This window comes from Carassius gibelio, chromosome A11 (genome assembly GCF_023724105.1).
Source record: "Carassius gibelio isolate Cgi1373 ecotype wild population from Czech Republic chromosome A11, carGib1.2-hapl.c, whole genome shotgun sequence".
Classification (NCBI taxonomy): Eukaryota; Metazoa; Chordata; class Actinopteri; order Cypriniformes; family Cyprinidae; genus Carassius; species Carassius gibelio.
In genome coordinates, this window is record NC_068381.1 from 26,858,191 (window position 1) to 26,877,872 (window position 19,682).

General features: G+C 38.5%; 1 protein-coding gene and 1 non-coding gene across 2 annotated transcripts; both read right to left on the reverse strand.

Annotated features, from left to right (window-relative positions):
- On the reverse strand, window positions 1-18,457 carry LOC128022754 (splicing factor 3B subunit 3). The gene is made up of 27 exons (XM_052610549.1): window positions 18,319-18,457; window positions 17,616-17,735; window positions 17,309-17,464; window positions 17,038-17,208; window positions 15,821-15,993; window positions 12,297-12,438; window positions 11,534-11,646; window positions 11,166-11,303; window positions 10,471-10,574; window positions 10,012-10,177; window positions 9,549-9,644; window positions 9,299-9,371; window positions 8,247-8,398; window positions 7,695-7,850; window positions 7,437-7,592; window positions 7,175-7,318; window positions 6,853-6,975; window positions 6,611-6,765; window positions 5,807-5,981; window positions 4,683-4,888; window positions 4,317-4,473; window positions 3,894-4,019; window positions 3,292-3,504; window positions 2,888-2,986; window positions 1,073-1,216; window positions 682-786; window positions 1-511 (listed from the first exon to the last, which is right to left on the reverse strand). Exons 2-27 carry the CDS (start codon window positions 17,683-17,685, stop codon window positions 371-373), a joined length of 3,654 nt encoding a protein of 1,217 aa, XP_052466509.1. The 5' UTR covers window positions 17,686-17,735; window positions 18,319-18,457; the 3' UTR covers window positions 1-370.
- Window positions 11,722-11,804, reverse strand: LOC128022864 (small nucleolar RNA SNORD111). Its single transcript, XR_008186017.1, has one exon. It is a non-coding gene; the product is annotated as a small nucleolar RNA SNORD111 (small nucleolar RNA).
- Window positions 18,458-19,682: the final 1,225 nt, after the last annotated feature.

Consider the following 19,682-nt stretch of genomic DNA (forward strand, 5'->3'; position numbering starts at 1 on the left):
TTTAATTTGCATTGTGGAAACTACAAAATAAGCAAACATTTTTCAAGTCCATTCATATAAAAGTCAATCCTGTTTACAAGCAGATGTAGTAATTTGCATGAAAACATTCCTCTGAAAATATGTCACTATGCACTTAGTATGAACTAAATAAAACAGATGCTTTGTCCAGAGTACAGTGCCAACAGTCAGTTCAAGGAGGACAAGGTCAATGACCACTGGGACGGTGACAACTCCCAGCTGGCCCCAGTTAAAGGGGGAACTTCCTTCAGCAGTAGCCAAAATGTTACTCCTATACTTGCGGTAGGAAAGATTTGAGGCCGCACCAATGGGAAACCTCGAAAAACAATTGCGTTTTCCAGATTAGAAGACACTAGAAAGCATAGCGTGTTCGGATGTCTTCCAGTTTCTTCGACACCTCTGGAGGTGTGCGGTCCAATTCCTCAGACACACTCTTCTGCTTATGTGGGTCCATGGAGTTAAACTGCTCACAAAGGTCTCCATCGATCACATTCTGGAAGCATACAAGAAAACTCAATGAGAAAGATGGCCAACCAGTGAAGTTAATTACCCAAATCTCTCTCTTTAAGATACTACTCAAAGCATAAGTGGCTAATTAAGAACTAATTAAAAACTTCTGTTATTATTACAGCTGTGTAGTGTATTAACTGTGTTTGTCCTTACCTTTACTGGGAAATAGTAGGAGCGAAAGCTGAGGTGATCACGACCACACAGAGGGGGAAACTCAGAGCGCATATGCATCTCCAAGTGCTGGAAGAAGTCATGATCCTGAAGACAGATGATACAAATACTTATTTTAACAATTTAAAAACCTTGTTAAATCACAAAATAAACTGTGGCAAACCTTTATTCCTTTAGCTATCAAACAGATTAAGAAACTGAAGTTACGCCATACATGTGTAACGGTCTATACTCTGATGGCCTGAAGTTAAGAAAGTGGCCTGACTGGAGTACTTCACCTCTTCTGCTTTAGTGGTTTTAGACTTATGAAAGCTCATTGCATGTTAGCACTCCTTGTGTAATTACTGGTTATTCACAATTTAGGGAACTGTACCTCATGAGAAGTGAACGGCACCAGGATGCCAATGCCTCCTGACAGCGTGGTGTACACCAGAGACTCAGATCCTCCAGGAATGAGGGTTGTTTTCTGGAGGGACAGCACAGTCTCTCCTATGTGATAGTTAATAATCACCTCAGCCTGTAATCAACAGAAGAAAAAAATTGAAGTCATGGATTTTTTGGGGGGGGACAATTTAGGCTTACATTTCTCAAAAATAATTCTCTCACCTACAAGTTTAATCATGCAGTGCATTTTTGTTTTTACAATGGAGCAACTGCTGCACAATCGCTTAAACAGTGCAAGCCTGATTTCATGATCTGTATGCAAGGCAGCCTTGTGTGTGTGCGCTTCGAGTGCACACAAGTGCACAGTCTCTAGGAGACGAGTGCTGAATGGTTTAAACACTGACTAGATTTACAAACAAATGCAATGATAAACTTGAGATGATGCGACACTGCCTCGATTGTGCAAGAGACAATTCCTGTGTCAACTCTGCAGCGTGCAGTACACTTATGGTTTTAGACTTGATGTGATTTAAAGCCATTTGTGCATTTTGAGAGGTAAAGAGAGAGCGAGGTGATTCACTCAAGCTGTTTCTGACAGATTTAGACTGTGCAAGACTTGTTTGTCATAGCAAAACTGAAACAAAAAAAAAAAAAGTCTTTATGAAGGTTAAGCAATTTACTTCCATATACCAAAGGGCATGGTGTCCTCCGCAGGGCAAAGATTGCAAAATATAAACTGAAACTCTGGCTAATACTAATAAGTACTAATAACCAATATAATTGGTTCATAATTTATAATTAAGATTATAATTTAGATATAATTTGTAATATATTTAAAATAAAAGTAAATGAAAATTAATTAAACTTTACAAACTATGGCAGATGGTTAAATACTAATCCAAAAAAAAAAAAAAAAAAAAAGCCTGTTAATCAGTTTAGAAACTGAACAATTTTTCTCTAGGATCCACAGATTATTCATTCAAAATAAAAGCATAAACATGCATTGCAGTAATTAAAGTGATTAGTAAATGCTGATTAACTTAAAACATGCGATTGAGCTTAATTAAATGAAATAAACTATTCTGGTGTTAGATTAGAACCTGTGTGGTCCGAAACAAAATTTGATAAACATAGCATTAGGTATAAATAACCTTTACTTGTTTCTTCATCTAAATCTCGTGTAAACACTAACTAGTGAATTTGACTCCAATGTATAAACACACAGCACTCCTATTATTACACTTTAGTTCCATTCAACTAAGCAATAAGCTACCGTAAACTTTTTATCTGATATCGAACAAGTGGAGATAACAAATAGAAGTTAAATATCCAACACTGGAAAATAAAGATAAAATAAATATCCTCTGATAACTAATATGCTCATGATGTATTGTGCATCCCTAGACAAGTTCCACAATAAGTTTACAGCAAGCACCTAAACCAGCTCAGTCCTGATTACACACGTTTTAGGCATGTCCGTTAAAGCTAGACACAAGTCATTGATGTGCAAATTGGGACTTTCCCTCGTGTCCACCTAAAACATTTCCATGCTCCCAATCTGCAAATAATGATCTCTGGCGAGAGGACAAGATTTGTTGCTGAGGTTTCAGAACCAGAGTGGAGTGTGGACTGCCAAATGTTTTGGGGTACAGGTTTGTGTGTGCGCACGCAAGGAGTACAGCAACCACAAAACCAACCAGACGGACTAAAACAATGAGGAACAAGTGGTCAGGACAGCTTCGTGCCAATAGTCTATCCGGAACATGTGGGAGAGTGGAGTACTGAGGGTAGAAGAAACTTCTACCTTTTGTGATGCTCCGTTAAGCAATCCTCTGTCCCACAATGCTTTGCTCCCTGTGGGGTCCTCATCAACATCATCACTGGTGTTGGGAGGCAGGCGGACCTGAAAATAAATATTAAATGAGTACGTAATCGGTGGCAAATCTATAAAGATCATGACAACTCAGTTTATGGTGTAAAATGTCCTTTTTTCGAAAGGTTGTTGAATTCTCCCTAAAAATGGTACATGTGCATTTTGTCCTCCATTGCCACTGCTAACAAATTACACCTCTTTAAAATTGTCAGATGTTACAAGTTTATTGACACTAAAATACTACTGAAATCAGAGTGTGTACACTAACTTGGCAAGCAAACTCAGTATCTGATACATCGGTGACTTTTCAAAAGCAAACAGGTGATCATACTTACAATGCAGATATTTCCAAACTTATCCGCAGCAGCCATGGTGTCATAATCAAGCAGGCAGGCGGTCGTGACCCAACGAGGATAGGTTTCATCAGCAAATATAATAAGCTGGTTCTCGTTGCGCCTGTAGCGCACCCAGAATAGACTTTCCTGAACATCGGACACTATCACACGCTGCCCGATAGTGTGGATGCCTGTTACCAAGTTAGGAACATGCTGCAAGAATAAGAAAAGGAGACTCAGTCATCATGGTTAAGCAGGTTGTACATGTTTTAAAGATGCCAAAAGACATGCAAAAGCATCGCAGGAGAAACATTTTTGCTCCAGTTAACAGTTTCAAATATATCCGCTTCACACTTTATATCAGTGCAGATTAATTTATTTACAAGCTTAACTTGAACACTTCAGTGACGTACTGTATCACTTTGTGGTCTGAACTTGAGTTTCAATATTTTTCATGTGGTTATGCATCAACAGCAAGGTACTAGAGAAATGCGTCATTGACATTACTCGTATTATTCAATGTTCTAAAGAGAGAGAAAAAAAGCTCGTCCATTTCCTCTGGAAAAAAACAAAACAAAAAATATGTGATTGTGACATCTCACTTTGTTTTCACACTTGCGAAGAAGTTTCTTCTTCCCCAGGTCATAGATGCGCAAGAGTTTGCCCACTCCAACCAACACTCGTCCCTGAAAGGGAGCAATAGCTAGGGGCACGTCCTCCACGGGTGTCTGTCAATCAGAACCAATGTCCAAATCAATTACATTTTTTACATTTATCTTGTTTAAGAGAAAGCTTAACAGAAAAATAACCGATACTTAGCTTGGTTAAAGCATCATTAAACGCTATATAAACTGGACCACAAACATTCATAACATGGGATTTTTGGGCCTTGGCCCTACACCAAAAAAAAAATGTTTCATTTTGTGATGAAGAAATCCATTTAAGCATAGCACATTTAATTATTTGTGGGAAAATCCACATTCCTGAGCCCCTAGCTAACATTGGTCATTTCCTGTTTTGCTCACCTTGTGCAAAAACTCCAGCTTGTCCCCACCTCCTACTAGCCGATAGGTATAAATATAACCTCCACCAACAGAGCGTGGATTGAGTATCATGTCTCTGGCAACTCCCACCAACACATACCAATCATCACCTCCACTGGAAAAACGGCATACAGCCACACTGGAAAAGATACACGTAAAAAGAAACTAAGGTCAGAGAAAGAGGTTGGACATGGAAGAGACCAACTTAACACTGGTCGCCATTCTAAATTATGAACAAATGGTCTGAGTAGAATGGGAAGGAAGTTTTGAATTATGAACGTAAGTGCAAGTCGAGTTGCATACAAATCTACATTGTCCTGTTCATACCATATGTTCAACATTCCTCACCTGAAAGCAGCCTCATTCTGTTCCAGCTGCACCAGGTCCAGTGTGTTGCCCTGAATTGGGTTGATCATGCGCACTAGTGAGGCCCACTGTCCAGAGCCTGCTTTAGGTGCCCCAAAGATGGTTTCTGGCAGGTTCTCGTTCAAGAAAGCTGCTGCCATTTCTGCAGCCAGCTCTCTTTCATCCTCCCCTGCTGCCTCCACCATTTCCTGTAGAGCAGAAAAAAAGCTATTTTAGTTTTTATGATACAATATGACTAAAAATAAGCGTACATCAATGTGCTCGTTTTGCATTTGACGTTTAAGCAATTGTCATTGTATTCATTGGTTGCTAACAGGCGTAGGACTGCACGTCGGAAAACGGCTGTCGGCATTTGCTACCAATCAGACATGAGCATCAGTGAGTTCAGGATCTGGTCAAGGTCACAGAGTCTGAATTCATCCCAAAGTAGTTGTGGGGTTCAGGTCTGGGCTTGTGGAAGTCAGTAAAGTCAATCTGTCCCGTAACCACTAGATCATTTTGTGTACAGGGGCATTCTGGAATAGACTTGCGCTCTCCACAAACTGTTGCCACAAAGTTGGAAGCGCAACTTTGTCTAGAAGTATGATTCATTACGATTCATCTTCACTGGTATCAAAACAAACCCCCTAATTATAAGTGGCGGCCCGCAAACCTATGGCCACATAATGTATATAAGAAATGTTTTGGAAAAATTTGCAGATAAACAAGAGAACTATGTTAAGCAATACATTCAGAAGTAGCATTTCTACACCGCAGAAAACGGTTGAAGAATGGCATCAATATGATTTATCTTTGAAGGACCACCACAGTAACCACTGCTTGCACATTTCACAGGGCTGGTCATATTTACAGCTCGTCAACATGGAATTACCCTTGCAAGCATGCTTTGTGAAAACGCTACCACAAAACAGACGGACAACTTCTGACAAGAAAGCAATGAAATTCTGTCTCAGTCACTGATTACATTGGGAAACCAGTGTGTGAGTCAGACGGGAGAAAGAGAATATTAAAACAGGAGATAAGGAAAAAATTCCAGAAGAGATGAAGATAAAATAAAAGCAGCATTGTTTTTTTAATCGCGCCCTGTGAAAGACAGGTTCACTGACCTCAGCCATCTGTTGCTTGCGCTGGGCTTTGGTGGCTTCAGTGTAGGCATTGTGGTCCGTTTCGATTAGAATCAGGTTATTTGTCTCTGGGTGGATGACAAATTTGCGAGGGGTGTACTGCAGTGGGAAAGCCACTTGGTTGAAGATGGCACCCAGTTTCTCAAGAGCCAGAATCCTAAGGGAGATGGTGAGAGGGGCATACAGTGAATTTAAAGGCAGAGTAAAAAGTTAAGACAACAGTTAAAGGTTGGATGAATTATGAAATCTGGAAGGTCAAAACCTCCTGTTTCCTGGCTATAGTTTGTCAGAATTAGTCTTGTGTTGATAAAATGCCAGCTGACCTGAATAGCAGTGATTTTAGTTTTAATCACAAAATTTAAGCTACAAAAGGGCATCTAGCACAGACCTCCAAAAAAAAAGATAAGAGGTCTACACTTCTGAGAGTTGCTAAACTCTCTCAAACTAAAGTAAACATTAAGGTTAATCTCACGGTACATCTCACTAAAACTGTCAAGCAGCATACAGGTCATATTTGATCCCAAAATGGAAAAAGGGTTTAAGGATTGAAACTTTAGGCCCAAGACTAGCTTCATTCAAGCACATTTAATTTATCTTAATTATCTTCTAATCTACGAGTATCAGATCACTGGTCAATTATAAGTAATCACACTTTAAAGTAGCAATATTGGAACTGAAATATGTGAAGCCAACCACAATATGCTTGACATTATAGAAACTCAAGTTTGTGAGAACATTAAAGTTCACATTATGGACTGAATACAAAATGTGTGTGTGTGCATTTACCTCAGTGTGTTAGTGGAAATGGCAACAATACCCTCAGGACACTGTTCAGATGCGAACCCTGATGCATACTCTAAGGTTTCATATGACAATGGAGTCAGGTGGAAACGGGACTGGTATGAGTAACTCAGCCAGGAACGACTAGACATGGCCAGAACCTGCACAATTAAAAGTCATTTAACCAGGTCAGCAAATTGGCAAGCTGTGCGCCATTGTGAAAGACATCAAATGTGAAGGTTACTCACAGCTTCTTGGGCCTGCATCCGGACTCTGAAAAGCTTGACGGGGCGAGAACCGAGATACCGAGTGCGAGTATCAGACAGGTCTCCAGTCACTGGATCCAAAACAGTACGCAGCAACACTCCATTCTACAAACAAAGAGGTGATAACAGTGAGCAAGCAAACAAGCAAGTCATGACATCAAGTAACAGGACAGTCACACTGCAGCTAAAAATTACCAGCTTTTGCTTGCTGACTATTAAGGGTGCCACATTTACCTTTTTATGTTGCAGAAGAGAAATGCACACCTTTCTATGTTATCACCCAAAGCAAACAAGAGTTTCTTACCTGCAGGCCAATGTTGAGGTACAGGAAGCCAATGGTGCCTTTTTCTCCAAGCTCATCCTGCTTTTCAACTCCTCCCATCTCCACAATACAAAGAGACTCTGGCTGGGCGGGAAGAGCCTGCATACTCAACGGCTGCAGACAGTCCTGTGCAAAAAAGTGATTCCACAATTTACACCAAGGCCTGTTACAGTAAAGCTTTCAGTGGACACTTGGATCCATGTTTTAAAGCCTAAATCAGCTGACCAATAGAAGATCATCTTACGGATGGATCCAGGGAGATGATGCGGACTGTGTTGTCCACCAACCCAACAGCCAGGAAACGGGAACGTTGCTCACCAGTGGGCACATTTGCCAAACTCATGCACACCACATCTGCAGACATCTCCTTCCTCTCAGTGTATTCATTCAGCTGCCCGGACTGTTAAGAAAGAGAGAAAACTTGAATTGAAAGACAATCATTCAAACAAAATATGAAAATTCACATGACAACATAGGATAAAAAGTATGTCCGACAACATACCGGGTCCATCTCAAAGTAGACCAGCTCTCCTCCAGTCAAAGCAATGACCACCTGCCTCTGATTGACAGCACATCGGACAATTGTCTTCTTCCCCGGGGTCTTCCATTCATTCACTCTCTTATCTGCACGGATGTGACGGATCCCATCTGGGTAGACCTGTAGACAACCAGCAAATGAAGTAAAACCCATTTGAATGAGATAAATGGAAAAGCATAATCTATGTCTTGGGAATAAACTAATTCATTCAAAGGAATAGTTCACCCAAAAAATAGCTTTCCAAAATTAGTTTATGTTTTTACAAATCTATATGACTGACTGACTTCTGCTGAACACAAAAAAAAAAAAAACTCAAGATTGTGGACAATTTGGTCACCCACATTTTTCAAAATATTGTGTTCGGTAGAAGAAAACTCACAGGTTTGGAATAACCTGTAAAAAATTGTTTTCAGTTTTTTTTTTTTTTTTTTTTTTTCAGTGAACTATCCAATTAACAAGGAAAGAGAAAAGTTTCAATGGGATATTGTGCATGTAGTTAAGAGAGATGTCGCTCACTTGTACAAGTGCATCTTCCCCAAGCAACGAGCAAGACAGGGTGGGTGTTGTGCCCAAGAAACCAGAGTCTGTCACTTCTTCCACAGTCTCTCCAATAGAAAGCACCAGGGTGGCGTTAACGAAAGACACAATGATGTAGGCATCAAACTCATCTGTGAAAAGGAAACCCACAACATTCTGGTTGGAAACTATTGCCAAATGCGGGCAAATTGGAAACCATAAAAGGAAACCGAAACTTAAAAATGACAAAATTCAATCAAATGTTTAATCACTTGCTCAATTAATGTTATGTGCGCATCTTTCAAAACATCCAATTTGTTAGTGTGAGTTGAGAACATTAAAAAGAGTTACCATTTACTCAACTGTCATTCTGTCTTCATTATGCATTTTAACGCATTAACTAAATCTTTAAAATCCCTTCTGTGATGGTAAAAAAATAAAAAAAATAACCTTCAGTGAATGAACAAGCCTCTATTGAGAATGAAACCATAATTCACTGTTTGCTTACCTCTCACAAAACTGCACTGTCAAAATGAAACTGATTACCTCAAACACTACAGTACATAGACCACAAAATAAACCTTGCTAAGCTCAGGCTGCATGCACAGGGCAAAGAATCTAATAGCAAATCACATGATTTCAGAGAAATATCTGGCAAACAGTAACTTTTCTGAAAGCCCAACCTACACTCTGCATGCCAAGCAAAAGTCAATGAATGCTGTTGATCTAGTAGAATAACTTCGTGAAAAGCTCTTACAAGTGAGAGCATTGTGCAAAACTAAATTTGTGCATCAAGGGGAGAATCTAGGAAGTACTTTTACAAAAAGCACCAAGAAATCAGCTAGTGTGGTCCTGCATGACTCAGAATCTTGATGCAGTTAGTCAAAACCATAAAAGGTTTAAACACATTCCTACGTTTCCTTCCTGTCAAAAAAATAACTGTGCCATAGTGATGTGTCTCAATACTTTATTTCTCCAGAGAAATGCTTGCAGAATAACTTGTCTACATAGTTGATGTACATGCAGACACACTTTATGAATGGGTCTTTTACCTTCTACATGTCTCCTAACAGTCCACACGGCATTGGGGTTACCTGGCAGTTCAGAAACAGCCATTTCTGAAACCTGAAATGACATGCATTATTTTTATTAAAACAAATGGTCTCTGGAAAAACCTAGAATCTAAACAATAAAATCACATGAGTTGCAAGGGACTTGCTATTAATGCAGTGGGTGTCAATTTTTATTTTGCAAACATGCTGTGAAAGCTGCAACGGAAATGTAACTCCTAGCAACACAAACCTCCAGTCCGTGTCTCAAAACTCTGAGTGTAGATCTGGGTCCTCTGCCACATGCCACATACAGCTGTGGTGTGTCTTCATTAGCCAAATCGGCAATCTGGAGTACAGTAAAAAAAATTAGGTAAATAAAACTGTCTGTGGGTTCAACACTACTTACAGAGGAATTTTGGATTCGTTTTCTTCATTACATAAGGGAACAGATGGTACAAAGAGGAGAAAAGAAAAAGTCTGACGTGTTTAACACACTCAACTAACCATACTGATGGGTGACTAAACACTCTGCAATTTGCTAACTACAAAACAAGCTGCTCAATACTGCAAAGTCATCCAAGCAGTGAATCATTCCCAAACATCTGCTCTCATGCCAACTTGTAATCCCTCTTCCTGTCAGTAAATCCCAGCTTTAGGGTCAACATAAAATTTGTAATCTATTTAACTTCACTGCAATCCACACATTTACGCACCTGGCAGGACATGATAGGAGAAAGATTTTCTTGCTCGTCGACCAGCACAAGGTTCTTAAGGGGTCGAGGTTGGAAAAAGAATGTGTCTCCCTCCTCCAGAGGCATGGCAGAGGAAAACTCGGGTTCCTCATCATCATCACCCAAGTGAGCAATCTGATACAGGTAGCTGACAAACACATTTTTCTTTTTTAAATACATTTGCAAAGCCGTTTAACACAATGTGTTCTACAGTGAGGATTAATGAAATGCTTCGGGTTAAAGAGAACATGAGAGAAGTATGGTTACAGAATACACTGTAAAGGTTTCAGCTAACTGAAACTTCTACTCCCACATTCCTCACTCTTATTATCAGCTTCAGTAATCTAGTTATTGCACTGAAATCTGGGGAAAGGCCACCAAACCAAAGGTATTATATTTTTAGGTGAATGAAAGAATGTACAATATAGAACAGGAACTTACTGGTTTCCAAACTCTGAAGAAACAAATAAGAAGCCAGTCTTCAAAACACACATGGCTGTAGCCACTGGGATGGTATCAAAATACTTCATCCTGATCTCGGTCACCTAAAATATTAATAGATATTTAATCCAGACAGATATCATATCAATTTCCAGCATTTTAACCTCTCATGTGTGTATTCTGATACTCTCTCTCTCTCTCCAGTTTAATAGAAGTGCCTTATGTTATATTACAGCATTCACTTTATATCCGTGAGTTTCATTAATAAAACCACTATGCTGCATTACATTCAAAGTCAGTTATCATAGTGCATTTATGCAGGCGTGCAATTTTCAGCAGAGGTTTTTACAGCATTTCACACACCTTTATCCATGAATATCTGCTTAACAGATATAAAAAGGTAGGAAAATTCTTCTATGCATTTTATTTGCATAAAAGTAAATTTTTAGCATCAACTGTGTTCGGGTAAGGTCATGCACCCACATTTCTTCAAAGCCTGGGTTGAAAGTTTCCAAGTTGCAAGCACAACTTCAAGGAGTTTTTAATTGCACTTTTTTAAGTATGAAATGCAGACTTTCTGAGCTCAATGGAATACAACACAAGTATTTTAATGTAATTATACTTTACTTTAACACCTCTGCATGTCCATGAAAAATATACAGATGAAAAAGTTAGGTCTCTGGTTGTGTACTCACCATCTCCTCATCAGTTTCCAGAGTAACCTTAAAAATGTCTCCCTGTTCTGTCTGGGCTAGAAAGAAAAACATTGATTTGGTCTTGTGCGTGGCAGAGCAGACAAAGATCATGCCTCGCTCAGGATCATCCAGGTCATTCTGCAAGAGAAAAGCACTGTGGTCACGTCTCACATCTGTTTAATTTCTTCTGTAATCTCAATGACTGAGAACTTAACCACATGAGGTCAAAAATGATTATTATGATCAGAGGTCTTTATGTGTCTCCAGTTATATAGTCAGAGAAGAGACATGAAAAGCTCATCATTTCAATACTATTAGCTGTTCGGACATTTCAAGGCATTTCGTTTATTGTGATCACACAAACTCACCCTTCTGCGTGGGATCGGGCAACGGATGTCCGGCTGGTCCCCAAAGTTTTTGTAGGTGATATAGTTCTCAGAGCAAATGAGAACACCGCTGGGACCATCCGAACCACCAGGAACTGCGACACAGGGTGAAAGGTCAGATCCACACAAACTCATAAAACATTTAACAATCTCCTCCTTTAAAAGCAAAACTGAATCAATAAAGATCAGATATCAAAACAATCTCTTCACCAAACAGTCAGAGAAGAGACATGATATTCATCATTTCTGACAAAAAGCAACAGAGAACATTACTTGTAAACTACAACACTGTTCAATATTTGGGGTCTGTACGATTTTATTCTCACCAAGGATGCATTAACTTGATTAATATATACAACAAAAACACATACTGTGAAATATTGCTACAACTTCAAATAATGTTTTCTATTTCTTTTTTTTTTATATATATAATTTCCTGTGATGTTAAAGCTGAATTTATAACAGCCATTACTTCAATCTTAAAATGAAATAAATATTTTGTAATATTATAAATGTCTGTTTGGTCACTATTATTCAATTTAATAACACCTTTGCTAAATTTGCTAAAATAAAAATCTTATTGACCCCAAACTTAAATTTAGATTCACAGCTTTTTTTTTTTATGTTGAAATAAGTGTTAGATAACAAATGTGGTCGGTTAAAGGTATTGCGACACACAAGCTTGTGAATCCCTATCTAGCATTTTGAAATTTGTGACACCCTGACATTCTAAAAAGGTCAGTACCTGTGATGAGGAAGTTGCCGTGTTCCTCCAGTGCCTCGCTGTACTTGCGCACCACGTGGTTGAGGCCCAGGTCCAACTCATAGAAGGTCAGAGTCTGCTGTGTGTTAGCAGCAGCCTCTCCAGTGGGATCGTTATCTGCCTCCTGCAAAACCATTTATAATTATAGGTTACAGACATGCATCACCTGACTGACTGTATTTGTAAAAGCATGAAAAAACAGAGTGAAAAAGTATCATGGCATTGGTTACATGCACAAAAACCTCAACTTTTAATAGAATATTTCAACATTTATTCATTTTCAACTTATGTGGTTGAAGCTTTTACAGTATAAAATAAATAAGAGGCAAAGAAAATTTTACTATGGTAAATGAGCTTGTGATAGCATTTATAATTAAACCACAGTAGCCATAAATTTACAGTTGTCTGAGACGTCATGAAATGTTCTTTAGCATCACAAACCATAAAAGGTAGTCAGGGTTCTGCTATGGTTTAGCATGGTTTCCAGAGATCTGGAGCTGATTCGGGGTAGCTCGGTGGTTTGTGACTGGTCTTTGAAGGGGCCCTTCACATATCACGTCTATTGCGCGCTCAAGTTCGTTATTTTCAAATGCAGGCGCGCGATAAGCGCGCTCATAATGGAAGCGCGATGCGCTTGTTTTTTCCAGGTGCGTCCGCACAACATCGAGTTAAAAACATCAACTTTTCAGAATGCCGCAAGCGCAAGAATATCAGACCTGAACCAGGAAGTTGGTCACCAGATCACACGGTAACCAGTTAAACTCTAACACCGGAGAGCGCCAAGATGTTTTCCTCTGAGGTGCTCGCGAATCGCAGTTGTGCTGCCGTGGTTCACCATATCGGTTTTACAAAGGGAACAAAGGGCCATTTTATTTGTCCTCTGTTTAAAGTATTCACATACTTTTGATAACAATGGTCTCTGTTTTTGTGATAGAATGCAACTTCCTCCATTCCCAGTATGCCATTACGCGAGATGTAAACAAACAGTGTGACGCGTCGACGCATTTCATGCACGTCGACTAGGGGTGTCCATGGTTAACCGATTAACCGATTAACCGTTAAAAATTGCGTAACCGAGTGAAACATTTTGCTCGGTTAAGTGACGTCAATGGCGTGCATTGAATTTACTTGTAAAACACCAGAGACCGCCAGAGCGCTCCCAGACATTTGTAATGTCCACAAGAAGAAGTCATTTTTCTAATATGAAGCGGGCAAAAAAAAAGTACAGCGTTGGAGCACTTTAAAATTGACAGTGACGGGGCAAAATGCAAGTATCGCAATACAGTGCTTAGATATACTTCAAGTACAACGTTGTTGTAATCTCAACAGCCAACACCCAACACCCGGGCATCATTAGGCCGGTCAGGACACACTGGATGCGTGGCGATGGGCGAAAGCATCTCAGCTGCGTGGCGTGTCTGTTTTTAATTCGGCTCCCATGTTAACAGGTTAGAGCTTGCCGACTGCCTGCGTGAGACGCGCGGCTCAGGCGCGGCTCGACGCGTGCATGCTAGAAATAGAACCGACGCCTTGTTGGAAGCGTTTCCAGGCAAAATATAATAGGAAAATATGTTTGTCATTTTGTACAGAAATACATATTAATTCATGACATTTTAAATATTTGAAAGTCTATAGGTTGACATAAATTCAGATATAAATGTAATTAAAAAATTTTTTTTATCGATTTTCAAATATTGTACCTGTCAAACATAGTCATAAGCCCTATTCGGACGGGACTAGTTTTACAGGGGGTCGTTAGAGAAATCTGCGTTTCACAGACGTACTTAGTGATTTTAATCCCGTCCGAATCTGCCACGTCTGTGTTTTTCTCACACAACCTCTGTGATAATTCCAGAGCAAATTACCTACCGTTTTTCAGCAAACTCAGTGATCCTCTGAGAAAACTAATCCCGTCGGAATGCGAATGTCTGTGATTGCCGGTGATATTTTATTCCTTGTGTGTTTTGGCCAACGTGAATAACCGTAGATGCTCTTACCGCGCGGATGTTTGATAGATTTGCTTAGCGGCAAATAAATAATAATAATAAAAAATACAAATAATAAAATCAAAAGCAAGATCGCGTAAACAGTTAATACCGGCTATTGTAATATCAGCATCAGGTAAGATTACTCACGTTCATTTATGTACTCAGTTACATTAAAAAAAAAAAAAAAAAAAAAAAAAAGGAAAACAAGTTAAACTAAAAAGAACCACACATTAACAAGGTTTGCTATACTAGCCATTTAGTATTTATTGTGTAATAATACTAATGGCAATCATTTTGAATGAATGCAATGCACGCATACACAGCGCGTGATCTCTGTGACGCCCAGATGCACAAATCAGACCCTCCCACCTCTGTAATAAACACTGAGATACTAGTCCCGTCCGAATTGGTACATGAAAATCACAGACGTCAGGTGGTAAGAATCGAAACTCAAACGTAGTTTAGAAAACTAGTCCCATCCGAATAGTGCTATAGCCTTAGCGAGGCGGCCGCGGAGCCTGCTTGTTACCATCGCCTAAACACGGAAAGTTACATAACTATTACTAGAGCCTGTTCCTTTATAAGATAGCCAAAGGTCGGTGTATATTTGCTTTATACATTTCAGATTGTGTTAGTGGGCGAGATTATTAGGCAGTTTTAATAGGACAATTTGACCAGAGAGATTAAATTTTGTCGGACATTTCTTTTTTTTTTTTCGGCCAATGTCCGGAAATTACCGGACAACGGAAACCCTGGCGCACACTATGGTTAACCGAGTATTAACCGCTAAGGGCCTCGGTTAACGGTTAATGAAAAACTTGAAAACGTGCAGCCCTAACGTCGACCTATTTTTGTAGTCGATGTAATCGATGACGTTGACGCGTTGTTGCAGCACTAATAGATATTTCTGCTGTTATTATGACAAAGCTACTTTTTAATCTGCAAGTTCAAAATTTAAAACCACATTTTGTGATTCCACAAGTTTTAAGTAGGGCTGCATGATTAATTGGATGAAAATGTCATACGCACCTTATCAGTAAAGCTGGCTATGTTATTAGTAGTAAATCTCCATCACATGCTTTCAGATGGAGCAGCATTTACTACACAGAGCTGTAGTTCACTGACAAGCTACGCAAAATCGCATTCATAATCACAGACGATTCTATTGCATGATTATGTAATCAAAGATATCGTTCTGCGATTAATAAATATAATCAATCTATGACAAAAATACTACTACCGTATTTTTCAGACTATAAGTCGCACCGGACTATAAGTCGCATTTATTTAGACCCAAGAACAAAGAGAAAACATTAATGTTTTCATTGCATGGCTGACACCGCAGTCGGTGTATGAATGAGTGTGTGAATGGATGAATGTGCACTTTGGATGGCCATGTGGTCTGTTGAAAGCGCTATATAAATGCAGTCCATTTACCATTTACAATAAGACGAAATATATCAAACACCACTGCCTCCTTACGTTTCATTTAAACATTAAAAGAAGAATGACTCTGACCTCATAGTCCATCTCCAGGCAGGCAAACATGGGGTTCTCAAAGCCCGCATCCACACCAACCACATGGTAGACGAGTGTGTTAGCCTTGTGGGCCTCTAGAGGGGAGGAGATGGTAAGGCGAGCAGCTGCATCTCTATTCAGGATGTATACCAACTTCTGCTTCTCTATGGCACCTGGGAAAATTGAATTTGCATTGTTAAAATGGGAGAATGCATAAATTTGATTACAAATTTTCACCCAAAAATAACAATTTGCTGAAAATTTACTTAGGCTTGTTTTTCTTCTGAACGGATTTGTTGAAACTTAGCATTACATCCTCAGTTTTTCCATAGACTAACACTAACTTTGTGGTGGCACCACCATATATTAATGCCATCATGTGAGAGAGAGGTGCTCTACAATGAAGCAAGATTTGACCCATTTTAAATAGTAAAACAAAAATTAAGGAAAATCTATTTGTGGCAGTCAGAGTTGATATTGTGGCAGACCACCACAAACTGTATGTTAAACACTTACACCCCACACTGAATGGGTGCCTACAGAATTAAAGAGTTCAAATGGCTGATAAAAACACCACAGTAAATCTACAAAGCTTCAGTCCATCAATTAATGACTTGTGTAGCAAAGAGATGCATGTTTTAAGCAACAGATCCACAATTAAGGCATTTTAACTTTTAACTGTCACTTCTGGCCAAAATACCAGTCCTTAATGGATTATAACGCTCCCTCCACTTGAAAAAGTCCATCCTCTGTTGTCCTTTCACATCAAAATGGTTTAGAATGGCGTTGGAACTTTAAATGGTGCTTGATCATTGCAAATGTTTCTGCTGATCCAGACAAGATTACTTTTTCACTGAATAAAGCAACATTACATTTATTGAACTGATATTTTAGCCAGAAGCAACATTTTGAAGTTAAAAACATCTTTAAAAACATGCATTTTTTTTCTCCACAAGATTGTGAAGTTTTCATCAGCCGCATGAACTTAAATTCTGATGGCAACCATTGCCTACACAGAATCTGTTGGTGAGCAAATGATATAATGCTAAATTTCTACACATCTATTTTGATGAAAAAACAAATTAAACTACATATTGGATTGCCTAAATGAGAGTACATATATTTTGTTTTAGCAAATTTTCATTCTTGGGTGAACTGCTCTCCTAACTCGTGTCTAACTACTATTACTTTGAAGAATTTACTACATGTAGTTTTACCTATCATAAAAGCTCTGCCCTTTGGGTCCACAGCGAGGAACTGCCCTGGCACAATACGTCTGCAGCCGCTCTTGCCGAACGTCTCCTGGTGTATCTTTTCAAACATGTTCTTAGAAGGATGGTACTCCAAGATCACAATACGGCCAGAGTCACTTCCAACCACAACATAGTCTATTGCAAAATGAGAGAAGAGATCCATATTAAGAATTCAAATCTCTTTATAATGAACCATGCAAAAAAAAAAAAAAACAATTAGAACCATGTTGCTCACCTTTAGTACCACCAGTCAACCTGAAAGCCATGAGGGATCGGATGACACCAAACACCTCCATAGTAAGCAGCGTGTGGACCTTACCAGTGTTAGCATCAGGACGCAACAGTTCCAGAATTTTCCCACGGGAAACAACAATCTCCTGCAGCTTAGTTCCTAGTAAAAAAAAAAGAAACACCTACGGTTTAAACATAATGCTTAATTCATGCTAACACTTCAAATGAACACATCTACAATATAATTAAAAAAGTCTGCATTCCAGAAACTACACAGGACACAGTGCTGTTGTTCAATGATGTATCGTTACCAGAGAAGTTTCCATGGATGGCATGGGAGATGCCAGTCGCCCTCTGCAGGGTCAGGTTGTAGAGAAACATGGCTGCTGTCACTGAATCTTCAGGCTCAAGACAAAGAGATTAACCAGCACCTAAAAGCAAGTCCCACAGAGATTGTATATGTATCAAAGTTTAAGATGAGGACAGCAAAACGACTTCTTAGAAGGCAAACATTGAGTTTATTTTTAGCACAACAACGTTACGCTTAAAACGCCGCATAGATATTAATGCGTTCCATATATGGTCATATGCATACTTAAAAATGCTAGTGTTCAGAGAATAAATATTCTGGGTTTCAAACAGTAAGTTTAGGGTAAACATTTTGCATTTTCAATAGTAGCTCTAAGGCAAACCAAATGTATGCAGGACAAAATGAACACTGCATGGCGGAACAAGTTTCACTTTAGATCGTTCCTCGACTTACAACATCCACGGAGAAAAATATCGATAAATAAGTGTTCTTGTAATTGTACTTCACGTGACACAAAATCAGCACAAATTATTCTGTTAACAGCGCTTAAATCTGCAAGCGTTAGTCAGTTGGCCATTCATCGTTAGCATGTCGGCTAACAAACGTTATAGTCGAAATAAAGGCTATAATTATAATTTCTGAAAACAAATCTTATTATGACAAGGAAATATGGGTTATTCGCGAAATGTTTGAAAGCTATTTACCGAAATAACAACCAGGATGTTGTAGATTTCAATCAGATGAGAAACTTAAACATTTCATGGTCGTGCTCGCTCGTTGTTTCGGACGGCGCTAGAACGACAGAGGGCCTTCAGAGCTATGTGGCGCACAACGGTATCGTCCGAATACATGCCTGATCGAAAATATCGACCTCGAAAAAGAGATTTGGTAGAAATTTTCTGTAAAAACAATATTTCTGCTTTTAATATTTTCTCAGTTTTGTGGAATATTATTTTATTTAATTCTGACTGTTTAGTTTTACTTAAGAAAAACATGTGCAAACAGAATTTTAAGTGTAACATTCATTTACCACGGTAACTTTATCATTATTATTTTTTGCCAAACATAGTGGCTGTTACTACAGTAAAATTTTTAACGTTTATTTGAGTTCTTAAAAGGGAAATTAAACAAAGTGGCCAAACGATTTTTAAATCTTTTAGAATGTCTAAAAGAGGACCCATGATTTTTGGAAGAAACTGGAAGCCATGATCAATGCTCGTAAAAGCGAACTTGGTTTTATAATAGAGCGCACAATTATTTTTAAATGGAGCATCGGTTTATAAAACGGTATTAATTTCTTCTGAAGAAAGGCACTGCACTTGAGTCTCACACAGAAGTTTTTTTTTTTTTTTTGAAAGAGAGAGTTGGTTGTGGAAATCCCAGAGAATAACCACATACCGGTAACGTTAGATGACAAATGTTTCATTCTTTCCATTACAATTTAAAACGATGACCAAATTTATATCACTTACGTTACCACTATTTATGGTTATAAATGGAAAGATATTGAAACATCTCATTTACCCTTTTAGATTTTCAGTATGTTTAAATAGATGATAGTGTCAGTTTAAAAAAAAAACTATTTTTGGTATCATTTAGGCGTAATAAGGGCGAATTTTTATTTATTTATTTATTTTTACGTTTTTTTTTTCTTCTTCATTTTGATAAGTAATTTTAGTAATGAATAAAATTTTGTATTTGTTTGTTCATTTTAGTTTATATTTGTATTATTTTTTTATTACCATCACGGGCACGGCGTCACTTTATTTTGTATTTTATAAAAAAAAATTATATAATCATGACAATAAAGTATCCTATTGTAAGAATGTGTGCTATATATTGGTCATTCCCTATTCGTTCCTAATTCACGAAGTTATTTCCAGAACATCTAGAAAATTAATTTAGAATGTATTATGAGTTGCTCAAGCAACAAACAACCGGAAAAAAAACTTCATCTGACAGAGACAACAATTACAGACCTAATCGCATGCAATCTAATTTAGTCTCATTTATGACCAAATTAAATTATTTAAAAAGTGTGTTTGATGCTCGAAAGTTTGCACTTATA